Genomic DNA, 13,871 nt, shown 5'->3' on the forward strand with positions numbered 1-13,871 from the left:
GAGCCAGTGTGCTGTGTTGTGCTGTGCTGTGCTGTGCTGAGCCAGTGTGCTGTGCTGTGCTGAGCCAGTGTGCTGTGCTGTGCTGTGCTGTGCTGAGCCAGTGTGCTGTGCTGTGCTGTGCTGAGCCAGTGTGTGTGCTGTGCTATGCTGTGCTGAGCCAGTGTGCTGTGCTGTGCTGTGCTGAGCCAGTGTGCTGTGCTGTGCTGTGCTGAGCCAGTGTGCTGTGCTGTGCTGTGCTGAGCCAGTGTGCTGTGCTGTGCTGTGCTGAGCCAGTGTGCTGTGCTGTGCTGTGCTGAGCCAGTGTGCTGTGCTGTGCTGTGCTGAGCCAGTGTATGTGCTGTGCTGAGCCAGTGTGCTGTGCTGTGCTGTGCTGAGCCAGTGTGCTGTGCTGTGCTGTGCTGAGCCAGTGTGCTGTGCTGTGCTGTGCTGTGCTGAGCCAGTGTATGTGCTGTGCTGAGCCAGTGTGCTGTACTGTGCTGTGCTGAGCCAGTGTGCTGTGCTGTGCTGTGCTGTGCTGTGCTGTGCTGAGCCAGTGTGCTGTGCTGTGCTGTGCTGTGCTGAGCCAGTTTGCTGTGCTGTGCTGTGCTGAGCTGTGCTGTGCTGTGCTGTAATGAGCCAGTGTGCTGTGCTGTGCTGTGCTGTGCTGTGCTGTGCTGTGCTGTGCTGTAATGAGCCAGTGTGCTGTGCTGTGCTGAGCTGTGCTGTAATGAGCCAGTGTGCTGTGCTGTGCTGTGCTGTGCTGTAATGAGCCAGTGTGCTGTGCTGTGCTGTGCTGTGCTGAGCTGTGCTGTGCTGTGCTGTAATGAGCCAGTGTGCTGTGCTGAGCCAGTGTGCTGTGCTAGTGTGCTGTGCTGTGGAGGCTTGGGCTGTGTTTAAGCTCTCCATTTCCTTGCCTCTTTCCTGTGAAGGGACTAGGAAGAAGGGAAGAGCCACAGGAAACCAACACAGGCTTAACTCCCTGCCTGCCATCTTCCTGCTGGCTTAGGATGCTAGAGCAAAAGGAGTTGTTTAGTTGTCTATGAAGAAAAGCCATTGGTTTACTTTATATACTGGTATACTTTTAGAACAATATTTATTATGTGTGTACATTTGTAACATCCATCTACTATGTGTACTATGGTGTAGCACCTGTACTACGTGTACTACAGCACCTGTACTACGTGTACTACGGTACTATGCCTGTAGCATAGCCTGCACTATGGGAAAGGGATCTATAGACAAAGACACACAGAGAGAGACACAGGTCATCCTTGAATTCCCCGAGAATGCCCCCTTTATTGTGTCCAGTCCAGGGGCAGCTTATATAGGGATGCTTAACTGATCGTCATGCCCCAGCCGAACCCACCAGAAACCACTCCCCTGCCATCAGGAACTCCTGAGGGTCTCATGCTCAGAGCAGCTGCAAACACAGGAAAACAAGTTGTTTACAGGAAATTCAGGGTCTGGGGGTCCACAGCCCCCAACATACATTTATGACCATGAGTGTGCCAGTGGGTGGAGGTCAGAGGACTCAGCTTTTGGGAGGGAGTTCCCTCAGGTGGCAGCCTTGGTAGCGAGCGCCATCACCCAAGGAGCCGTCACCGTATCCCCACTGGTGTCGGAACAGTTCAGGCAGCTAGGGATGTAAATTTCCCTCACTCATCAGCAACACCTACATGGAACTAGAACAGTGATTGAGAACAACACCCTGGGCTGGAGGTTGAGAGCACTGGCTGCTCAGTGTTGATCCCAGCACCCACATCACTCACAACTCTCTCTCACTTCAGTTCTGGGGAATCAACTCCCTCCTCTGCGGGCACCGGGCATGCATGTGGGGCACACACATACATGCAGGAATTATACTCATATACACAAAATAATTTTTTTTTAAAAAAAACGAAGGCTGTATTATTTTCTATTGGGAAGAAAAAGAAAAAAGAAAGAACATTACCAGGCAGATGTCCGGTCTCTGTAGTAATTGAGAAAAGAGCATGGTGAGTTCAAGGCCAGCGAGAGCTAACCTATGATCCTGTTCTCTCTCTCTCTCTCTCTCTCTCTCACACACACACACACACACACACACACACACACACGTCCCCCCAAAACTCCATTATCTGGGAATCTGCTGAAACTCTCGCTGAGGTAGTAACACCCATTTTTGGCGCATAAGGGTCTACATTTTCGTGTGTGTGTGTGTGTGTGTGTGTGTGTGTGTAATTTTCTGGTTTTGAGGCAGAGCTTCAAACTTTGTGTAGTGAGAACGATCTTGAACCCTTGATCCTTCCATCTCTGGCCTCAAAAGCACAGTAATTCTGCCCCTGGGACCCAACCGCCCCTTGCAGTCGCCACCAAGTCTACTCTTCCCTGTTTTTTCCCTCCTTTACGGCTTTGTAGAGAGTGCGAAGGCACACTCACGCCCCCGTGTGGCGGCAGCGGAAATCACCGCAGCCTTTGCAAAAAGCCTCCCAGCAAGCCAGAGGCACCAGGATCACAAAGTCGGGGGACCCTTTCTCAAGTCTAGCTGATCCTTGAGCCCTGTGAGAATTCATTCGCCCTAAAAGTTAGAATCTGTTACTTATCTTGAGTTCGCGGGTGTATGGGTGGGTGGGGTGCACACAAGTGCCACGTGTGGAGGTGTGGAGGTCAGGGTCAGAGTTGCCAGGACCGGTTCTCTCCTCCCACGCGGAAACAACTCAGGACAGGTTAGTCTCACCTGCCCTTCATCCGTGTTTTAACTGAGCAGACATCAGTGACCCATGGAAACCAGGAGAGGTGCTAGGACGGGGTAGAGGTTAACCCTCTCCCATCTAGTGCAGTTTCACAGACTGCACCACGCTCGATGTTTCTCTGGAGCATTTGGCCGAGTATAGCTTCTATCTACACCTCCAGGGGTCACCTGAATGCTGGAGTGAGGCAGGACGGAGGATATGACTCAGACCCAGGGATTCACTGGCTTGATAAAGACCTGCCACTGAGGCGTGTGCCAGGAGGGAGGGTCGCCGTGTCTACTTGATCCTGAACTGTGAGTGGGTCTCTCTGTGGCTCCAAAAGCACAAGCTGGTGGCCATCAAAGGGCCCACACGTTGCACGCTCCTGCCGTAGAGCCGGCGTGGGCAACACTCCCGCCACCGGAACATTTATTAACTTCCAAAGAGCTTAATCAGACAGGCCCAACGGGACATGGGGTTACATGGGGGTTACAAGGGGTGGGGTGGCTGGACAGTGTGGGCAGGCAAGTCAATGAGCCTCAGGTGTCGCCTTCGAAGAGAAAGGGAGAGCTCTGCGGGCTTGACCTGGCTGAGGCCGGAAATGCTTGCTTCCCCGACCCCTGCCTTAGTGGATGGTGCAGGCAGGCGATGAAGAGGTTAACAGGAGCGCATGCGCCGACTCTGATGCCACGTGGCTACAGCACACGGGCGCCCCCGCGCGGTGCTAGTGGGGATCACCGGCTTTGTCCTGGAGAGCTTTTCCTTTGATGGAGTTCTGTGGTCCCAAAGAGCTCACCATGGGTAACTGAAAGAGTGTGACCCTGAGGGCAATTTGAGGGCACGTCATCTCCCCAACAGTAACAGATCCCACATCTGGACAGGTGTCGTTCCGAGATTCAAAGCAAGGCAGACCCCTCGAAAGTCACAACCAGCTTTGCCCGAGGCCGTGTCTAACACTGTATGTGGCGCATAGCAGGTGCGCGATAAATGATGTGGAGTGAGCGGCTGAGTGTGGGAACATCTCTCGTGTGTAGAGGGGCTGGGGCAGGGAGCCGAGCTGCCATTGATAGCCATTTACACCTTTACACTGGCGAGTCCCGGCCTCAGAAAGCGCCAGCTCTCGGGACAAGGGTGGTACTTCCGGACTAACGACCTTCTCCAGCCTTACATGAAGGAGTTAAGCAGACCCCAACCTGACCACGATCATCTCCAGAGGTCTAGTGAGGGACAGAACCAGAAGAGGAAGATACAATAGCCAGGCAGCTATGATGCAAAACCCCCCTACAGGGCCTATATCCCTGCTCTCTGTCCCTCAGCCCAGGCCCAAGCTGCAGAGACCAGGCTATGGGCTGAGGCTGGGAAGGGGGTCTAGGCTAGGGTCACAGCCCACTGGCAGTGTGGCAGCTTCGCTGGGAGGGATATGGTGTGTCATGTAGCGTTTTCCCATGAAGGAGCCAATCCGGAGCTGCTCGGGGGCTTCCTCGGGCCACCACAGGCTGGAGCTGCACACGACAGAAGAGAGAGGGGGTGGGGCATATCACAACCCCATCCAGAGGCTGCCACATGACAGCTGCATCCTGCCCAGCATACTCATCCCTCAGCCTGCCCCCTCACCTGTCCTTCCTTTTTGGCACACAAAGTGTGTAGTGTGTATGTACATGGGTACACATGTATGTGGTATGTATGTGTGCACATGCATTGCCTGTGTGGAGGCCAGAGGTTGAGTTGGGTTAAATTGTCTGGGGACTGGAGAGATGGCTAAGAGCTTAAGAGCACTGGCTGCTCTTCCAGGGGTCCCGGTGGTTGGCAGCCATCTATAAAGAGATTTGATGCCCTACAGGCGTACATGCAGGCAGAACACGTCTGTTGGGGGATGCACATACTACAGTGTGTGCTTGTAGAGGTCAAAGGACAATTTGCAGGCGTCAGCTCTCTTCTTCCACAACGCGGGGGCCAGAGACCAAACTCAGGCCATCAAGCTTGGTGGTGGCAGGAGACTACCCACTGAGCCATCCTGACAGCCTGAACCCCTTAAAGACTGGCTGGCCACAGGGTCTAGGGACCCATCTCCCTGGGTTAAGTTGCAGACATGCATGACCACATCTGGACTGCAGGTGGAGCTGGGGCTCTGAACTTGGGTCCCTGTTTGTGCAGTGAGCCCTGTCCTTACTAAACCGACTCCCCGGTCTCCCTCCCCTCTGTTTTGGAGACAGCTGGAGAGGCAGTTACCGAAAGGATAACCCCCCGGGGAAGAGCCCTGACAGAAAGCACAGACCCCTGACCCTGCCTTTGGGTGAGTTACTGTCACCCAGGCAACAGATGCAGAGTGGAAACCCCGTCCACACAGCCTGGAAGGACATCAGCCAGCTCAGGACTGCTGCATTCCCGAGAGGCTTCCCCGATCTAGGGATCAGGACAGGGAGGGGGTCCTGGGTGGAAAAGGTGCCCACAGGGTATCATCACTCACAATCGCATAGTGGAGGCTGCCAGGAAAGCCAGGAGCAAAAGGCCGGCCAGGGCAGAGAGGATGGAAGCTATAACAACCATGGAGCCACTCCGCCGACCGGGCCACGTGTCAATGGTATCAGGGGCTTTCCCTGCACACATAGGAATCATTCAGAGGCTGTCCGCCCACCCCAAGGCTGTCTGTCCCTCCCCATTCGAGTTCAGTCCACTTCAAGGCTTGGCCGAGAGTCTCCTGAGCTTGTCCATCTCCACCAACCTGGGTCAGCCATGGTTCCAACCTCTTCTACACTGAGTTTGCCTTCTAGACTGTTCCCTCCAGTTCCCCACCACTGCCCACATGCAGCAGCCAGATTCAGGACTCCCCTCGTCACCATGTTGGTCCCTACCTCTAAAGGCATTGAAGGCCTTCAGATGACAGTAATCTGTCACCCCACCCAATCGCGTTGGAAGCCTGCCTCTGAGGCAACAGCCACCCCCAACACTGGCTACTACATGGAAGATGGCATTGGGCCCTTCTCCCTGTGTGCAGCGGAGAGGACCTGGGGCTGATGAGGCAGAGACTGGGCAATTAAGCAAGGGGTGGTAGATGATGAGATGGGATTGGTGGTGCACATCTGTAAGCTCAGCTGCCTGGAAAAATGAGGCAGGGGATCTCAAGTACAGGCCATCCTGGGCTACAGAGGAGAGTCAGAGACAGCCTGGGCAACTCTCAGACGCTACCTTAATATATAAAGTAAAAAGACGGTTGGGAATGTACTTCAGTGGTAGAGCACCTGCCTAGAATCCCCAGTGAGGGGCTGGGGCGTGGCTCAGTGGTAGAGCCCCTGCCTAGAATCCCCCAGTGAGGGGCTGGGGTGTGGCTCAGTGGTAGAGCCCCTGCCTAGAATCCCCCAGTGAGGGGCTGGGGTGTGGCTCAGTGGTAGAGCCCCTGCCTAGAATTCCCTAGTGAGGGGCTGGGGTGTGGCTCTGTGGTAGAGCCCCTGCCTAGAATCCCCCAGTGAGGGAGTAGGGCCACGGCTTTGTGGTACAATGCTTCCCTGGCACAGATAAGATTCAGTGTCTAGTACTGGAAACAAAACCAAAATTTTGGAGCCGTTGTGATGGATCTGAGCCAGGCCCCACTCTACAGCATGAGGTTCGGCAGGGGTTGAGTCAGTCTTAGATCCCTCACCCTGGCACTACCTTGATGCAGATAAATGGGATTGGACCACTTCGTCTCAGCCTTGGGTGGACCACTGGCATCCATCAGGAGGAACTTCACCCTGGAGACAGCAAAGCAATGGGAACAAAAGGAAGACTTGAATGTCTCATGGTGGCACAGGCCTGATATCCCAGGTACTCCGTAGGTTGTGGAAAGAGATTCCTAAGTTCAGTGACTGCCTGGCTACACTGCAAGACCTTGTCTCAAAAATCAAAGGTGAAAATGTGTTGCGGATTTAGCTCAGTGGTAGAGCCCCTGCCTAGAATCCCCCAGTGAGGGGCTGGGGTGTGGCCCAGTGGTAGAGCCCCTGCCTAGAATCCCCCATTGAGGGGCTGAGGTGTGGCTCAGTGGTAGAGCCCCTGCCTAGAATCCCCCAGTGAGGGGCTGGGGTGTGGCTCAGTGGTAGAGCACCTGCCTAGAATCCCCCAGTGAGGGGCTGAGGTGTGGCTTAGTGGTAGAGCCCCTACCTAGAATCCCCCAGTGAGGGGCTGAGGTGTGGCTTAGTGGTAGAGCCCCTGCCTAGAATCCCCCAGTGAGGGGCTGAGGTGTGGCTCAGTGGGAGAGCACCTGACTAGAATACACAAACTCTTAGGCTCAATACCAGTACAACAAAATGGAATTACTGATCTCTGGAGTCCATGGGAGCCACCCAAGTGAGAAGAAAGTAGGCCTCAAATTAAGAATCCTGGCAAAGGCACAAGGGTGGGGCTGGGGTGTGGTCAGGGCCTGGACAGCCAGGAGTGGGAGGACTTGGCATGATGCTGTCTTTCATGGGTGGAAGCTCTGGGGAGAGCACGGTGGGGCCCAGCAGAGGAGATGGAAGGAAGCCAGCACTGGGGCTGACAGGAAGGGGGCAGTGGAGCAGCTCCGAGAAAGACGCCATCGCCAGCATCCGTGATGGAGCAGACGGAGGCTGGACAGATGGAGATGCCTTCTCCGGAGACTGGACTCCCACTGCTGAGTCTCTGAGGACACCTGAGATCTTCATCTCAGGATGGACACTGAAGAGAACCGTGTTTGAACTCTAGCACAACAGGCCTCAGTTTCTTCATCTGCACTATGGGTTGGGAAGTCATGCATTCTGTCAGAACTGTTTATGACCAAAATAGTGGTCTCATCCTTAAACCCACCTTCCCCTCCTAGGACACATTTGGAGAGGACTCTCTTTTCTTTTTCTTCTTTTTCTTTTCTTTCCTTTCCTTTCCTTTCCTTTTCTTTCTTTCTCTTTTTTCTTTTTCTTTCTTTCTTCTTCTTTTTTTTTTTTTTTGAGATTGAGTCTCATTTAGCCCAGGCTAACTTAGAATTCAATATAAAGCTGAGAATAGCCTCCATTCCTGGCTTTCCTACCTTCTCACCTCGAGTGCTGGGATTACAAGCAACGTACCCCCACTCCTGGTTTGTGGAGTGCTGGAATGGAACCCAGGGCTGCATACGTGCAAAATGAATGCTAGCAACTAAGCTACACCCCCAGCCTGATGATCTTTTAACCCGGTCTTATGGAGCTGCTTGCCTCAAACTCATGTGGCTGCAGCTGGTATTGAACTCACGATCCTCCTGCCTCTGCCTCCAGAGTGTGGAGGTGCCACTGTGAGCACTGCACAGAAAGGTCATTTTGATGACCTGCTATGCAAAGAAAGTAAACTACAGCTAGCATGGGGAGGAGCTGTGACTAGCGGGCATTCAGGAGAAGGCCCTGGAGGGGCGTGGTCTAAGAAGTTCCATCTCTCTTCCTGAGAACAGCCAACCCCAGGGCAAGGGCTCCAACAACGCACCTGTAGGGCCCCTGGCTCGGGAGGGGAGCATTGCAATAGGACTTCTGGTAACAGCTGAAGTCATTGCCGACCCGAAGCACACGGACACCTCCACTGCCACCTGCCAGACCCTCACAGGGCAGCTGATCCAGGGACAGGGGTAATGTCATATAGTAGCCGTCAGTCAGTAGCTGTGGTGAGGTCGGGATCATAGCAGAGGTCTGTGGGTTCTGGAAGTCCCTGGAGGCTGGAGGAAAAAGGGTCAGAGAGAGGCAAGAGCAGGGGCTGTCTCCATAGCTGTGTTAAGTATACTAATACAGAAGGGAGGTGAGATGGTTCGGTGCTAACGGGGCTTGCTGCCAAACCTGACAACCTGAGTTTGATCCCCAGGACCCATGTGGTGGAAGGAGAGCACTGACTCCCCCAAACTGTCCTCCAAATTCCATGTGAACACCCCTGGACCAACACGTATGTAAAACTAGAGAGCGGCCAACGGCTTCTGTCCCAGGAGATGATCTGCAGAGGCCTGGTTTCTCCAGGTGACACGACGGGATTATTTTAGAGAAGCGGGATTATTTTAGAGAGACGGGATTATTTTAGAGAAGCAGGATTATTTTAGAGAGGCAGGGTTATCTTAAAGAAGCTTCTCAACATGGGGGTCGAACGCCCCTTTCACAGGGGTCGCGTATCAGCTCTGCATATCAGATATTTACATTGCAATTCATAACAGTAGCAAAATTACAATTATGCAACAGCAATGAAAATAATTTTATGGTTGGGGGGTCACCACAGTATGAGGAACTGTATTAAAGGGTTGCAGCATTAGCAAGGTTGAGAACCACTGTCCTAGGGGGACCCAGTGTCTCAAAGGGACAAGCTGTGATCTAACACTCAGTTGGTAGAGTACCTGCCTTAAAATATACAAACCCTGGCCTCTGTCCCCACTACCACGTGAACTGGGCAGAAACAAGATCAGACCCTGCCCCTGGAGGGCTTTACCCACTGGTTTACCCACCTGGAACATACCTGGCCAGTCTCCAGTCCTGATGTCTACATCAGAGACCAAGTCAACACTGCCATCCTTCAGGTGCCCCAGACAGCCCCTCTCAGCCTATGCCCCTTCCCCCAAGGCCCCGGATCCTCACCACACACCATTGTTGAAAGCCACCACCAGCCAGATGGTGTCATTGGCTAAGGCACGCTCATCAAAGACGCACCGAGGCTGCTCCAGACAGAACGTGGTGGCTGTGACCTTCCCTTCCAGGTCCCAGGCTGTTATCTGCGGCTCATAGGGAATCAGGTCTGTGGTCACGGGGAACAAAGGTGAAAAGCAAGCTAGACATGGCAGTTCTGTGGGCCTCCCCTTCCCCAACCCGTTCTCCCAGCTCAGGAGGTGGGATGGGTTTCAGGTACCCCAGGTCCAAGGGCATCCACTGCGGGAGTTCCACTTACCTAGACTCAGGCTTCGGGACAGCCACAGCAGCAGCAGCAGCAGCAGCAGAGGCCGAGGGTGAGGCGGCCTCCTGGTGAGCCCCATGGCTGTCACAGCACTTACAGACAGCAGAGGCAGGTTCAGGGGCTGGTCCTGCTACTCCCCACCTCCAATACCTCTGGCCTACAGTTGCTGCTTACTTGGGCTGCCAGGAGAGCAGGAAAGACTTGAAAATATGAATTCACCCCTTCTCACTCCCAGCGGGTCCAGCCCATCACAGGGAGGGGCTAGGTGGGCTCCTGTATGGGGCTCCATGCCAGAACTACAGGAGAGGGGCCATTTAGGACCAGCCTTCACATGACCTTTAGGCTCCCCCACCCCAGAGCTGACTAGCTGTCTAGATTGTGGTACCACCTAATTCCCTGCTCCTGGGAGGGTACCCCCCCCCCCCCCCCCCCGTCTGGGCCCAGAACCACATGCCTGAGATTCCTGAACCCTGGGTGCCAGGAGCCACCCTCTGGCCCATCCCCACCCAGGAAGTGAGGAGCAGGGAGCAAGCCTGGGGTAGGCTGGCCCTGACCAGCCCCAAGCAGCTGTTGTCCTCTGTGTAGCCTCTGCCCCATGGAGCCACATCTTCCCCAGCTCTGAACCTCCACATCCTTCTCCAGGAGAAGACTTTGACCTCTGGAAGGACAGAACAAATCAAACTTTTCACTTACGCAAACCCTTTGGGTCTCATTCTATGCGGTTTTAAAATTGTTTTATTTATTACTTTAGGTTTTCTGAGACATGGTTTTTCTGTGTAGCCCTGAATGTCCTGGAACTCGCGTTGTAGACCAGACTGGCCTCAAACTCACAGATTCGCTTGCCTCTGCCTGCTAAATTCTGGGATCAAAGGTGTGTGCCACTACCCACCTGGTCCATTTATCTTTGAGACAGTCTCATGTGGTCCAGGCTGGCCTCGGACTCACTGTGTAACAGAAGGTGATGATGCTCCTGCCTTCACTTCCCAGCTGCTGGGGTCACAGGTGGGCACCGCAGCTTCTGGTCTACACAGTGCTGGGATGGAACCCAGGGCTTTGTGCATGCTGAGCAAATACTCCACCAACTGAGTGGCACCCCAGCCCACATTCTATCTATTCTTTTTGTCCATCCCGACCAAAGTTTCCTTCTTCTCCTCCCAGCTCCTTCCCCCCTACTCCTCTGCAGAACCCCTTCCCCAATCCACTTCTCCTCCATTTTTGTTTAGGAAAGGGCAGGTCTCCCATGGGTATCAACAAAACAGGGCATATCAAGTTGCAGTGAGACTCAGCACCTCCGCTTGTATTAAGGCTGGTCAAGACAATCCAGCCTGAGGAACAGGGTCTCAAAAGTAAAAGAGTTAGAGACAGTTCCTGATCTTTCTGCGGGACAATGGTTTTGTACCTTGTCACTTGTATTGTTTTTAATAAAACACTGATTGGCCCGGAGCCAGGCAGGAAATATAGGCGGGGCAATGAGGAGAGGAGAATTCTGGGAAGAGGAAAGGTGCAGTCTGCAGTGGCATTCATCATCCAGACACAGAGGGATCAAGACGAGAATGCCTCCCTGATAAAAGGTACCAAGCCATGTGGCTAACACAAGAATTATGGGCTAATATAAGTTATGAGTTAATAAGAAGCCTGAGCTACTACGCCAACCAGTTTATAATTAATGTAGACCTCTGTGTGGTTTTTGGGGACTAAACGGCTCTGGGACCTGGCGGGACAGAAACCTCTGTCAACATGATCTCACTGTAACCAAAGCAAGGCCTTGAACTTGCAATTCTCCTGCCTCAGCCTGTGACACATAGAGCTGGTGGGCCTGTGCAACCAGGCCTGGCTAGTGTTGAATTTACTCTTTTTTTATTGTTCATTACATTTATTTCTGTGTGTAGGAGGAGGGGTTTGTGCCATGGTATGCATGTGGCCAGAGGTCAGCTTCAAGTATTTCCTCTCTTTCCACAATGTGGGGACCTGGAGACAGAATTAGGGTCATCAGGCTTGGAGCCAAGTGCACCTATCCAGAGCCATCTTGCAAGCCCCCTTTTCTGAGATAGGTCTATGTTACTCAGTATTATTTTTTTTTTAAGCCCTGGCTGTCCTGGAACTGAGTCTGTAGACCAGGCTGGCCTTGAACTCACAGAGATCTGCTTGCCTCTGCTTCCCAAGTGCGGGATTAAAGGCACGCACCACCACGCCTGGAGTTACTCAGTATCTTAATTAAGGTTTCTACTGCTGTGATAAAACACTGTAACCAGAAGCAGATGGGAAGGAAAGGGTTTGTTTTAGCTTACAGCCCTCAGGTTACACCCCACCACTGCGAGGTCAGGAACTAAAGCAGAGGCCATGGAGGAACGCTGCTTACTGGCTTGTGTTTGCTGACTGGCTCAGCTTGCTTTTATTTTTATTTATTATGTAGCAGGTCAGAATAGGGCACCAGACCTCATTACAGATGGTTGTGAGCTACCATGTCGTTGCCGGGAATTGAACTCAGGACATTTGGAAGAGCAGGCAATGCCCTTAACTGCTGAGCCATCTCTCCAGCCCTTAGCTTGTTTTCTTACACAATCCCTGACCACCTGCCCAGGAACAGCACTGTTCACAATGGGCTAGGTCCTCTCACATCAGTCATGAATCAAGAAAATGCCCCCCTTGAATGCCCACAGGTTAACCTGGTGGGGGTGATTTTTTTCAACTGAGGTTCCCTCTTCCCAAATGTATTAAGCCTTTGTCAACTTGACAAAACAAACAAAACAAAAAACGACCACCAAAAAGTCCAGGACACCCAGGCTGGCCTTGGGATTCAGGGTCCTCCAGCCTACCTCTGAATACAAGTCACCCCATGTTGCCTGGGTTCTCTATCTGGCATCTTTGTAGGGCTCACACACAGAGTGCTTCACCCCCTTTTTAGGGTGGAAATCCTGTCACATGCAAATAACAGACTTGTTTCTTACGGGCAGCTGAGGATTTGGGGTGTTCCAACTTTTTGCCTGTTAGGAACATTGCTACACATTATTTGCATATAACTTTGTTGTGTGGGCATGTTCCGGTAAAATACCCCAGGGGAATGAAACTCATAGTCACGTGGCCACCGTTTCTGAGGAACTGTTGCCTAAAGTGAGACAATTTTGCATGCCCAGCAACGGGTAAGTGGCCAGTTCCCCCACCCAGTACTTTAGCAGTTACTTCTGATGTATTTGATTTTATGTTTTTGTTTTTGAAATAACTTATTCTATGTCCTTGAGTTGGTGGAGACTTCCCTGCCCTGTCCTCTGGGGGGCTCCAGTGCCTTCGCATGCATCTCTTGGTCCTGAGTTGCACTGCCCATCAATCAATCTCACACAGCACTGTTTCGGGTACCCCAGTCATTTACCCCACTCTGGACATGTTCTTATGTCCACTGTGGGATGTAGAAAAAAGCCTCATGCAAATTAGCCAGGTTCTTTACCACTGAGTCGTGCCTCCAGTCCGTGACTGTGTGGGTATGTGCGCGTGGATGTCAGAGGCTTCAGCAGCCCTGGGGCTGGAGACAGGCAGCTGTGAGTCACCAAGTGTGAGCGCTGGGAACTGGATTCCGGTTTTCTGCAAGCATGCTATGCACACTTCACTGCTGAGCCACGTCACTAGGCCCTGTCCATTTTTTTCACTGCTACGTTCCAACAGTCTCTACTCTGGATACACTCCCTCAGCAGGTGTGATCTGTGGCATCGTCTCCCTGGATCTAGCTGTCCATCGGTGGCAAAGCTCTAAGACTCCATACGGGAGGCCGTCCAACTGCCGTCCTGAGGCAGAGTGAGTCACAAATGTGGTCTAGAGTGCAGCCAACTTAGGGGCTCTGCCAAGGCAAGCAGTGACCTTGTCCCCAGGGCTGACTTACTGGAGCCTTGGGCTCAGGACACTTTTAGAATCACATGAAAATGTTCTTTTACAATCAGAAGAGGAAGAGAGGGAAGAAAGAGCCAGAGGTTGGGGGGAGCGCACTGAAATGCTTTCTCCTGGACACATGAAGTCACAGCAGCTGTGGTTACCTAGCAACACTCTATCGTGGACAGGGAAGGGTGTATGAGGCTCCCCGCCCACCTGAGGAGCTACAGGCAGTGACTGCTAGGGGAGAGGGAGTTGCTTCCCTCCAGCAGTACAGCCAGTGCCAGGGGAGAGGGAGTCGCTCCTCCCCCCACGGTACAGCCAGTGCTAAAATGCCCATGTTCCTGCAAATCCTCCCCACCCATGTTGGTGCAAGCAACTCTACTAGAACTCGGGAGCTCACAGAAATGAGAAAATAGAACGGGGAGAGGTGGAATGAAAGGGTAACAG

At 53.0% G+C, this 13,871-nt stretch overlaps 1 protein-coding gene across 2 annotated transcripts; it reads right to left on the bottom strand.

The window, feature by feature from the left end:
• Positions 1-3,096: 3,096 nt before the first annotated feature.
• Positions 3,097-9,799, bottom strand: Upk3b (uroplakin 3B). 2 transcript variants are annotated; one of them, XM_041649064.1, is made up of 6 exons: positions 9,558-9,799; positions 9,258-9,407; positions 8,127-8,352; positions 6,336-6,415; positions 5,155-5,284; positions 3,097-4,189 (listed from the first exon to the last, which is right to left on the bottom strand). In XM_041649064.1, the coding sequence occupies exons 1-6, from the start codon at positions 9,640-9,642 to the stop codon at positions 4,030-4,032; spliced, it is 831 nt and encodes a 276-aa protein (XP_041504998.1). In that variant the 5' UTR covers positions 9,643-9,799; the 3' UTR covers positions 3,097-4,029. The 2 variants fall into 2 exon arrangements, with proteins under 2 accessions (XP_041504998.1, XP_041504999.1); XM_041649065.1 differs by having other exon boundaries at positions 8,127-8,345; positions 9,251-9,407.
• Between the last annotated feature and the right edge of the window lie 4,072 nt (positions 9,800-13,871).

This window comes from Microtus oregoni, unplaced genomic scaffold, assembly GCF_018167655.1.
Source record: "Microtus oregoni isolate MIOR12 unplaced genomic scaffold, Mior012 000003F_ref0000135, whole genome shotgun sequence".
Lineage (NCBI taxonomy): Eukaryota > Metazoa > Chordata > Mammalia > Rodentia > Cricetidae > Microtus > Microtus oregoni.